Genomic DNA, 12,198 nt, shown 5'->3' on the forward strand with positions numbered 1-12,198 from the left:
CTTCCTGCTACTCCTAACATTCAGAAGGATACATTCAAGGGGCCAGGATCTGAAATAGAATTTACTGAAGTATAATTTAAAGGAGCTCCACAGAAGTGTGTGATTAAGCTCAAGCTCTGTTTCACTGCACATTATCCTTAGAATTGACATACAGAACAAAACCAAACTAGGATCTATGTGCCTCTGAAAAGCATACCTTGAATTTTCTGAAAATATTGCAACTTTCTAAAAAAGCACTGAAGATGTCTAAAGGAAACAGATACAGGCTGGAAGTTTTCAGGCCCATCAGTTTAGCGGAGAGCTGCCTCTGTTCACTTCCTCCTATTTCCTGCCAGACATCCAGACAATAAAAGAATTTGTACAGCTGGAAGAACAGGAGTAAAAGCCAAAAACAGAGTAAGGGCTTCTATGGGAGGCAGGAGAAGAAGCGAGCGGGCGACATCTGGGGATATTTAAAACTGTGAAACAAATCCTAATTTATTTCTGACTTGTTTTATAAAAAAGAAAAAGCATAATGTAGCATGTAAAATGGAGAGAGGAACAATTTTTTTTCAGGTCAACTAAGTACAACCCATGAGACAGAGGAACTCCAACAATTTCAAACGGAGGGAGGAAAAAAAACCTAAGAAAAACAAACTACCTTGTTCACAAATTTTGTTTCATGTTTATACAACAGCATTACTCTAATGTACAACATCGCTGTAAACAGAATCATATCACTCCTGGGAAACACTTGGGGGTCAGAGTCGGGGGGGCAGGGGGACTGCTGGCAAGGAAAAACTCCAGAGGGGCCAGCTGCTCTCTCCCGAGCCACGCTCCTAATGCCTAAGTTGGAGACCATGCCGTCAGCGAAATCGTGAAGTTACGCCTCTGACACTGCTTTTCCATTCTCTCCAACTTCACTGGAGAATGGCTCTCCAGAGCAAATAAGATGGATCCATTAATAACTCCACTGGCCCGGGCTTTACCTTGACAAGCTCCTGTGCGGATATTTGGAATGAAGCCGCGGCGACAGGGGTGGGGCTGGGCAGGACACATCTCACAGGGGTGGCCCCAGGCGCGGCCGACCGTGGCACAGCAGAGCGTCTTCGTGCAGACGATCCCACTGAGCTGTCCCTGGCACATCTGGTTGCTGATCACAGTAAAACATGGACCTGTCCTGTAATCTGAAAAGAAAGAATTCCGTGAAAGTCTAGAAAAGCGGGAACTATCACACAGAAGAACAGCTGGACCCATCTTGCCAGATTCCAAATTGCGAAATGGTCCTCAGGAATAGAAAGAACCACACATCACCAACTTCCATGTGAAGCCTGGGGTACACCATTCCACTTCTGAACTGCATTTACCTCATCTACCCAATGAGGATAAAAATATCAGCTTCTGTCCACTTTGAAGATGCTGTTGTGAGGATCAGATGAGCTAATGGAAAATACTTTACAGCTGGGACATGCTATCCAAAAATGACACAATAATGTTATTTACACATTCATTCACCTAAGAAAATGTATCAGGAACGATTACAAATCAGTTCCCATGCTTTATATAGATGCTTTGGTGATTAAAAGAGATCAAACCCCTGCCCTCATTAAGCTTACAGTCTATTATTCTTTAGGTTGGCGAAAACAAAGAATTTCAAACTTGCAACAAGGCAAGTCAGCACACCTTTTTCTCCGGAGTTTCTTGAAAAAAGGAAATAGTTCTTTGTTTCTTTTGATTGGGTCCATCTTACTTCAAATACAAGAAACAAAAAAAAACAAGCAAGCCAAAAAAAAAGGAAAAAACCTCATTCAAAACAAAAACCACCACCAAAACAGTTAGCTCTGCAAAAGACATCGGATATTTAAAAGAGAGGGCACTGATCTGAAATCACCATACCCACAGGCAAAAGGATCATTTTTTTTTTATTAGTTGGAGGCTAATTACTTTACAATATTGTAGTGGTTTTTGTCATACATTGACATGAATCAGCCATGGATTTACACGTATTCCCCATCCCGATCCCCCCTCCCACCTCCTTCCCCACCCGATCCCTCTGGGTCTTCCCAGTGCACCAGGCCCGAGCACTTGTCTCATGCATCCAACCTGGGCTGGTGATCTGTTTCACCCTTGATAATATAAATGTTTCGATGCTGTTCTCTCAAAACATCCTACCCTTGCCTTCTCCCACAGACTCCAAAAGTCTGTTTAAAAAGAATTCATCAGTCCTAATGAGATGGATGAAACTGGAGCCCATTATACAGAGTGAAGTAAGCCAGAAAGATAAAGACCAATACAGAATACTAACGCATATATATGGAATTTAGAAAGATGGTAACGATAACCCTACATGCAAAACAGAAAAAGAGACACAGATGTACAAAAGGATCATTTTAAAGCAAACAGGGATATACTGAGACCCCAGAAGTTCCATTTTCAAGTATTCTCGCCCGATATAAAATCTTTTTTTTTTTTTTTTAAACTAAAGGGAGAAAGTCAATCTGGATTCAGCAGCCAGCAAACAAGAAAGATTATGATATAGTGAGCACAGCGGACCAAAGCCAGGCCATCGCCAGCCTGCCTCTAGTGGAAATCTGGGCCACAATGGCCCTTTCTGTTCTAGAGAGGTCTTGGCAGATAAGGGAGGCTGGACTGCGGCAAGGTTCATGGGCTCCTATCCACAAGCCAACACTGCAAGCTTCCTCATGTCATTTTCAGAAATGCACAGGTAGAGCATTTCCTATGAGTCCAGGGGTGGACTAAGTGATCCCATTTAAGTTCCATTCACCACTGAATTTTACAGGTTTATGAAAATCACTGGCTGTGACTGGGCTCTATTTTCATCTTGATGTTCTTTTTTCTTTCTCCAAGTAGTTCAGGGGACAGGAGATGCAATTCACTCAGGACAACTCTTTTATCACAGTACCCACAAGAGTGAACAGGCTGAACCACGACAATATTTGGGCAATAGCTGACTCTTACCAGTTGGCGGACCTCCATCCTGTGTATTTCTTCCTCCTTTCTCTCTGTTCCAATTGCGACCCCATCTGCTCCCCATCACTAGATGTTATTCCTCACTCTCCCTTCTATCTTGCTAGAATGGGTTACCTGCGGTCAATGGCACTGCCCTAATGCCTGTGCTGGAAGATGAGCCTTCTAAGAAATTCCAAACACAAAGCTTCATCCAGTCAAGTAGAGCAAGAAAATCAGCCCAAATTATGGCAGCACTTGACAGATGGGCAGAATGGTCCAAAAGTCAAGTCCTTATCTCCACATCTCTGTCTCTCTACTCCAGTGCTTACCCAAGTGTGCTATGATGGGATGCAAGGCAGTTTTATATCATATGGTTTTAATAGTTACATGTTAATTTAACAAGTTAATGTTAAATTTAATAATACAAAAAAATTGTATTATTAAAAAATACAAACACACCAGACTCATAGTTTCATAGGGGTGTCTGCTATGATGTGAATGAATAAAAGAACTTTGAACATAAAGAACAATATTAAGTAAACACTAGTAAGGAATATGCAAACAGGCCAAAAGTTGTGCAATTGGTACATAAACAGCACTAGCGTTATCTTTTCAGAAAACTAACCTTAGACCTTTGCTGCCCTTGCCCATCTTTCCAGCGCTATTTCCTGATACTTTCTCAGTTTACTATTGTCTTTTTCTGTTTCCACATTTTTTTACCTGATTATATTACCTTTTTATATTGTCAAATTCTAAGTATATTTTAATATACTTCATAATATGCCATATCTATTAAAAATCTACTATTGTCTTCCATAGACACTGTATTCAAACAAGAATACAAAAGTGCTTGAGCTGTTGAATAAAATCTCTGCCCTCATTTCATTCTGTCAATAAAGAAGTCACTCAGCACCAAAGTGGTATACAACCAAATTGCTCCTAAACACAGTAAGTGCCTGGACAAAGTCAAATGCTTAAGCCATCATTCTTTCTTTGACTCAGTTCTTCCAAATAGTACTTGTATGGGTTAGTCACTCAGTCATGTTAAATTCTTTGTGTTTCCATGAACTGTAGCCCGCCAGCCTCCTCTGTCCATAGCATTCTCCAGGCAAGAATACTGGAGTGGGTAGCCATTCCCTTCTCCAGAGAATCTTCCTGACCAAGAGATCAAATCTGAGTCACCTACATTGCAGGCAGATTCTTTACTGCCTGAGCCACCAGGGAAGTCCCAAATACTACTAAGGGCATTTAATAAATACTTCTCTGATAGATGTTGTTTATTTTATATTATAATCTTTTATATATTTCTCTGATTCAAAAATAATTATTTCAGTTAATTAGAAAAAGGCAGTAATATATAAATAAGAAAATAAAAATCACATATAATGGCACCTAAAGAAACCTTGATTTCTTATATTATCCTACATAATTTTATATGTATGCTTTATCTTTTTTAATCACATAATTGGAATTATACCCAACAGTCAAATCTGAATCCTGCTATTTTTTTTTACTTAATGTTGCCAAAATCATTTTCCCATGTAAATACTATTCCAAAATATGACCTTAATTGCTACATAATTTTCCATCAAGTTATAACAAAATTTACTCAATAATTTAATCTTATGCAACACACATCAAGACTTTTATGACTATATACATCTTACAGTTGAGACTGAAAGATCACAGCAACATAATCTTTTACTTAAAAAATTAAATCTTCCATGTTAGGTAACAAAGAAGGAAATTTAGGTTTACTTCCTATTTTCTTCTTAACTTATTGAGACAAATGTAAATATCTTAATCCAACAGACTCAGGTTGGTATGTCATTTTTCTATCTTTATAAAACATAATGGAACATGAATTTTAATTTATAGTTTTCAAAACTGTTTGGGTTTGTTTTTCCTCTTTGTTTTGCCAAGATACTCTATGGAATTCTTACATATGAGGACGGCAAAGATTAAGGGTATATGCAAATACAGTGTTTTGTGAGTGACACCAGCAAAATCAAGGCACAGTAGAAAATGCTAGGAAAATCTGAGTCAGTCCTATCTAACACTGGTTCAAGACTTCAGACATGAATTCCTCACTGGAAGGTTTTCATCAAAGAAAAATAACCCTTAAGACTTTTCCAGGGTCAGTAATTTTTGCCCTCATTTCAATATGAAACACATGGAATAGAAACAATACTTGTTAATTCTGACAATATTCATTAGGCATCTCTAGAGCCCACAGGGATCCATCTTTATTAAATACACTAAATATTTGGCAAATAGTTGGAATATGTACAACAGAAATCTTTTGACTTGACACATTTCCTCACTAGATCCTTATCACTACAGACAAAGAGAAAAACCAGCTCATTTGACAGTGCAGCTTAGCAAGTGGACGTAAGGGTACTTGAAGAGTCAAGTTTTCAACAAAAATGGCTGATTACAGAGGGAGAGGCATAATCTGGATGAAACAGAATTGGATCTAAAAATCTCTTGGAAGGTAAATGCTATATTAACGTGGTTTTCAAATGTCATTCTTATTTGGCAGCATGTGCCTTTTGTCCTGTGCTTCATTTAGATTGCCAAAGTTATGCTGTTTTTTGTCCAATACTCCAACCACAGAAAAAAATCTGCCCATACTCCCAATTCCTTACTAATAATCCAATTATTTACAATTATTCCCATAGCACTTATGTGATACTAGGCTAAATTTACACACTCTTTTTCAGACAGTCCCAGCTTTAGACAGGGAATGTGCCTAATTCAATGCTTGGATAATATCTGACTCATTCCTGCAATGTAAATCATTATTCCTAGTGCAAATAAAATATAGCATTAAAAATATTTTGTGTTCACAGATTGCTCTACAATCACTTCCTTATAAGACCTCCATGAACTAGGGCAATGGGCCAAGCCTTTCTAAAATAAAAATGCAATTTTAATTGTTTTTAACTGGCTTACTCTAGTGTGGCTAGTTCATGGGAAATTCTGCATCTACATGTTCCCATTATGAGTGGTTAGGCTCAAGGATTGTTCCCCAATCCCAACAGATTTGGCCTCAAGGCTTGGGATTGAACCAACGTATGTCTGCAGCCTCCCATCCTCAGCTCCTTCCCAGATCTACAGCTCAGAATGCTGTAACCTGTGGTATTATTTCGCTTTCACTTGCAATCAGACTTCACCCTGAAGCAAATGCATCATTCATAGAAAAAGAATATTATGTGGTACAATGATTTCTTGTCACTCCTGCCCAGTCACTAAACCACAAACTGCAGGGAAGACACAAGGATATAATTTTGGGCACCAGGCTCCAATTATTTTAAATACATCTTTTCATAAAAATTATAAACAAAACAATAAGATATCAATTTATCCACAACACAGAGGGTCACAGCATGCTTCTTCCTTCCAGGTAGGTTGGCCACATTAAGCTCCTGACATATAGAATTTCAATACAGCCTTTTGAGGAAGGAGTTGAAAGAACTTTCAGTCTGAGCAAAATGAAGGCAAAGAAGTTCCATGATCATAATCAGTCTCAATTGCTACTATTTCTTCTTACTCCAATCATTCTTAGCCTCAGGACCTAACCAAATCACCTGGGGATGTTTTGCAAAATATTGATGCTTGGACTGCAAGGAGATCCAACCAGTCCATTCTAAAGGAGATCAGTCCTGAATATTTAAAGGACTGACGCTGAAGCTGAAACTACAATACTTCGGCCACCTGATGCGAAGAGCTGACTCATTTGAAAAGACCCTGATGCTGGGAAAGATTGAGGGCAGAAGAAGAAGGGGACAACAGAGGATGAGACAGTTGGATGGCATCACCAACTCAATGGACATGAGTTTGGCTGAACTCTGGGAATTGGTGATGGACAGGGAGGCCTGGCATGCTGCGGTTCATGGGGTCACAAAGAGTAGGACACGACTGAGAGACTGAACTGAACTGAACTGATGCTTGAGCCTCAGCCTTGCCCTGCCATACACCTCCCTCATGGAAGGTGATTCAGTAGATGTGGCATGGTGCCTGGGCATCCATAAGTGAGTTTGCAAAGTGCTTATAACACAGCTGACTGCTCACCTGAATGTCTAACCTTAGAAATGTGAGACAGGCCATAAACTGGGATCACTGCCACGCAACATAACTCTGTCTCTCAATCAGGATGGGCATTCTAATCACAACAAAGTAGAATTCATTTCCATAGGGTTGACTGATTATGAGGCACTTTATTATATCCCTTAGTAATTATATTGACTACAAGCTTACTAAGCCAAACAACAAATCAAAATTTAAGAGGGCTAACCACCAACTACTCCACTGTCCTAACAGTCCTAACTGCCAAGCTCTCTTTCCAGTGTGACAAAGCACATTTATATTCACGACATCACTGCACTACCATAAACTCCCATTTCCAGCTTCCTTGTGTAGTATGGGTGCTGGTAGTTGAGTAAAATTCCAGGGGGATTCTCCAGCCAGGATCCAAAGACATTGATCAAACTTCACGTCACTAACACCAAAAGTTAACTTTTCATTTCCTCCAGAATTGCACTACCGTGGAACACTTTGAAATCTTTCCACACACATGTTGATATGATGAAATACGAAATACTAAACATTATCTAAGAAGTTGATGCCAAAAACAGTCAAACCTTAAATCAGACTTCCAGACCTACGTAGCTTCTAGCCAAGAGGATATACAGGGATAGAAGCGCAAGATAAATAACACCACAAAGAAGGAATCGGAAAATCAAGCATACATGATTTTCAAAGACAACTGGCCTGAACTTTCCCAAAAGTCAATGACCCCTCATACACAAAAAAGAAGGTAGAGTTATTATTTTAGATTAAAGAGATACTAATAACCAAAACTTTACTGGATACTGTTTCAAAAAGAGACAACTGGAGAAATTTTATATGAGCTGGACACTAGAAGATATTGTGGAACTGTTCTCTTAGATGTGATCATGGGATTGTGGTTATATATGAGATAGCCTTATTTTTTAGAGGTGAAGTGCTATGATGTATGCAATTTAATTTTCAAATGATTTAGCAAAACAGACCACAAGTGTATTGTTGTTCTTCTTCAGTTGCTCAGTTGTGTCTGATTCTTTGCAACCCTATGGACTGCAACACACCAGGCTTTCCTGTCCTTCACTTTCCTGGAACTTGCTCAAATTCATGTCCAATGAGTCAGTGATGCCATCCAACCATCTCATTCCCTGTCGCCCGTTTCTCCTCCTGCCCTCAATCTTTCCAAGCATCATGGTCTTTTCCAATGAGTCAGACATAATATATAATTATACATGGATAATAGTACATACATTTATAATATGCATTATAAATCATACTGATACCATATATTATATAATTAAATATACAATTTACATTAAATATATACAAATTAAATATATATAAAATTATATATGGGCTTCTCTGGTGGCCCAGACAGTAAGGAATCCGTCTGCAATGCAGGAGATCCGTGTTCAATCCCTGGGCTGTCCAAGGGGAGAAGGACAAGCCTTGATGTTGTATTAAAAAGCAGAGACATCATTTTGCTGACAAAGGTCCACATTGTCAAAGCTATGCTTTTTCCTGTAGTCATGTATGGATATGAGAGTTGGAACATAAAGAAGGTTGAGAGCCAAAGAAATGATGCTTTTGAACTGTGGTGCTGAGAAGACTCTTGAGAGTCCCTTGAACAGCAAGGAGTTATCAAGCCAGTCAATCCTAAAGGAAACCAACCCTGAATATTCATTGGAAGGACTGACACTGAAGCTCCAATACTTTGGCCCTCTGAGGTGAAGAGCTGACTCATTGGAAAAGACCCTGATGCTGAGAAAGCCTGGGAGCAGGAGGAGAAGGGGACAACAAAGGATGAGATGGTTGGATTACATCACTGATTCAATGGGCATGAGTTTGAGCAAACTCTGGGAGATAGCAAAGGACAGGGAAGCCTGGTGTGCTGCAGTCCATGGGGTTGGAAAAAGTTGGACACAACTTAGCACTGAACAATAACAATAATGAAAATATATATATATATGGAAAATACAGACATACATATATATACACATATAATATATAATACATATACATATATAATACATATGCATATATTAATATATATTATGTACAGATATATATATTATATATACACATACATATATACTGATGCTGGGAAAGATTGAAGGCAGGAGGAGAAGGGGACGACAGAGGATGAGACAGTTGGATGGTATCACCAACTTGATGGATATGAGTTTGAGCAAGCTCCGGGAGTTGGTGATGAAAGCCTGGGAAGCCTGGCATGCTGCAGTCCATGGATCACGAACAGTCAGACACGACTGAGCAATTGAACTAAACTGATATACATAGACAGTATATGTATAGAAGTGGGAAAATGTTAACAAATATTTAGTGTAGGTAGAAGGTATGTGGGTATCCTTATATTGTTATTTCAACTTTAATGGAGGTTTGAAATACTTGGTAATAAAAATTCTTAGGGCGGGGTGGAAATCCTTTCAGAGCTAATTTTCCTATGCAGTAGTGCCTCTCCTATTTCATTCACTGTTTTTTTTTTAACGACCCAATAAATTTTTAATCTACTTTCTAATCCTACATTTCTATAAAATATTACATGCAAGATTGCCTTTGAAACATAGTCTACACAACGTTATTTAAAGAATATGACCTTTTGGCAAATTTTACTAAACTACACTACAGAAAATGTTTACTTTCAGAAACTGGTTCTGCTAATGGTCAGCAGCTCATTCATGTCCGACTGTTTACAACCCCATGGACTATAGCCTATCAGGCTCCTCTGTCCATGGAATCTTACAGGCAAGAATACTAGAGTGGGTTACCATTTCCTACTCTATGGGATCTTCCCAATCCAGGGATCGAACCCACATCTTGGAGTGCATTGACATTTCCTACTCCAGGGGATCCCAGGGGATCTTCCCAACCCAGGGATCAAACTCGAGTGTCTTGTGCCTCCTGCGTCGGCATGGGGATTTTTGACTACTGCGCCACCTGGGAGGCCCCAACTGTATCTGAGATACAGCTTAATTTTAACTAATTTTTAAGAAAACCATTTTAGAAACAAAGCATAGGAATAAGAACATTATTCTGTGTGAGTATTTTCTGTGACTTTCAACTTCTTTCATCTGTAAGTTAAAAGGACTGACATATAAATTTTAAACAAATATCATTCAAAACTGCAATAGCAAGGTGATGTGCTGTAGAGCATTTAATCTAACACGCAGACTAAGCAATTCAAAATCCAGGCCATAGTTCTGCGGACCCAATTTTGTGTGTCAGCAATTTGACTACAGAAAATTATTACCACATTTTACTCTACTCCATGATGAAGAAAACAGTAAGCAATCTTGTTCAGGGAAGAGAAGATCTCATTTCCAAATAATCACTTACCTGACATTATTCATTCCCTCACTGCACGTCCTACAAGTCTGTACTGATTTCCATTTCCCCCCCCAAATTATCTCTAAAGTATTTTGTTAGAAAAAAATAAAAATGGTTGGGGTGATGGCTAAAAGTTAAATTCTGGTTTGGGTGATATATTTACCATCAAGATGATCAAATCACAGAGTGTCTTCAGTTTTAATGGTCTGCAAATTCAACTTGAAAGAACCAGCTGGCTCTGATATTATTCACTGTTAAAATGGCTTGTATGAGTGCCACATTAAACCAAACTGCAGTTTCACCACAGAGCATCAGCTATTGAACAGCAAGACAAAAACAATAGTATTATGTAACAATATGATTTATTTGTTCTTTTGTATTTTCTTCAAAGCCGGGAAGTAGAAAACATTCTCTACCATCCAAAAGCAGGATTAAGGACATAAGAGTAAAGGGCCTGATGATCAATGCTCTTCAATATAAAAATTTCCAGGACCAACATATTCTTAGATCAACTCTTATATCTCATAAGTGCCCTGTCATACTACTGAAGTCCCAAATATAAGTTCTATGAAAAACAAATTAAATTTCCAAAGGAGTCCAACAGAATATTTTATCATTAAAATTTGAAAATTATTACTACTTGTTGGATATTATTATTATAAATGAGATTTTCACATTTGGAGGGTAAAATCCTATGTTAGTAAAGGGGTAATAAAAACAAATTGATTACAAATATTCCACTACAAGTTCCATTTATATAAAGTACCTAAAATAGTCAAATTCACAGAGAGAAACTAGAATAGTGGTTGCCAGGGGCTGTAGGAGGTAAGAATGGGGAGTTATTGCTTAATGGGTATAGCATTTCACTTTGGGAAAATGAAAAAGTTCTAGAGATGGACGGAGGTGACGGCTACACACAATGTGAATGTACTTAATGCCACCAAACCATACACATAAAAATGGCTAAAACAGCAAACTTTACGTATTTTACTACTGTTAAAAAAAATCCCACTGCATAAAAGAATATAAAATAATAAATACTAAATAAATATAAATATAAAATAATCAGACATTCTGACTTCAATGACCAGGTTCAATGAGTAAACTTGACAACTATAAAATGTAGTCAGGATGCCTTTATTCATTCAACAAATATTAATTGTGCCGTATGAGTGGGCAGTGTGGGATAAAGTGCTTAACCACATGTAGTTTACAGCCTGGTTGGGGGAGATAGTCAATAAATATAGATAAAAACATTAAAAGGAATGACAGACTTGAGGTTGTGATTTAGTATACAAATGAAATAAATGTGCTGGTGTGATTAAAAAAGAAAAGTATTTGGGGATACTTGCTTTGATAAGAGTTATCAGGAAAGACTTCTTGGAGGAGGCGACATTCAAACTGAGGCCTAAAAGCTGACAGCAGGCCAGCTGTGAAAATGGGAGTAACTGCTTCCCAGGCTTAAGAGAGAGCTGGGAGACGGCCTGGCTTCTCCAGTAACCAAAGAAGGCCACGCTGACCAAAGCTGAGAGAGGAAGGGGAGTGGGGCACACAACGAGGGTGGAACACTAGGCAGGCAGTGAATTGCACAGCACATTCCAGGCCAAGATGAGGAGCGTGGGTTTGGCTTTAGATTCAAAAGGAAGCCACTGAAAACACAATGTGTTATTTTCAAAGAGTTCTGCTTAGAAGGTTCAAGAGTGGAAATGAGGTAAAACATAGAGATGACTAAAGAAGGTGATGATGTAGAAATGGAGAGAAGTTGACAGGTGGGGGACAGGTGTTGGCAGGTGTCAGGACAACAGAATGTAAAGATGGACTGAGTGTGAAGGGTAAGGG

At 38.6% G+C, this 12,198-nt stretch overlaps 1 protein-coding gene across 2 annotated transcripts in view; it reads right to left on the reverse strand.

Moving 5' to 3' along the window:
* Positions 1 to 12,198, reverse strand: part of FBN1 (fibrillin 1) — a 258,201-nt gene that overhangs the window by 139,380 nt on the left and 106,623 nt on the right. For both annotated transcript variants that reach the window (XM_061157087.1, XM_061157088.1), the window contains exon 6: positions 969 to 1,166. In XM_061157087.1, the coding sequence (XP_061013070.1) occupies positions 969 to 1,166 (198 nt within the window). The remainder of the gene's footprint in view (positions 1 to 968; positions 1,167 to 12,198) is intronic.

This window comes from Dama dama, chromosome 12 (genome assembly GCF_033118175.1).
Source record: "Dama dama isolate Ldn47 chromosome 12, ASM3311817v1, whole genome shotgun sequence".
Lineage (NCBI taxonomy): Eukaryota > Metazoa > Chordata > Mammalia > Artiodactyla > Cervidae > Dama > Dama dama.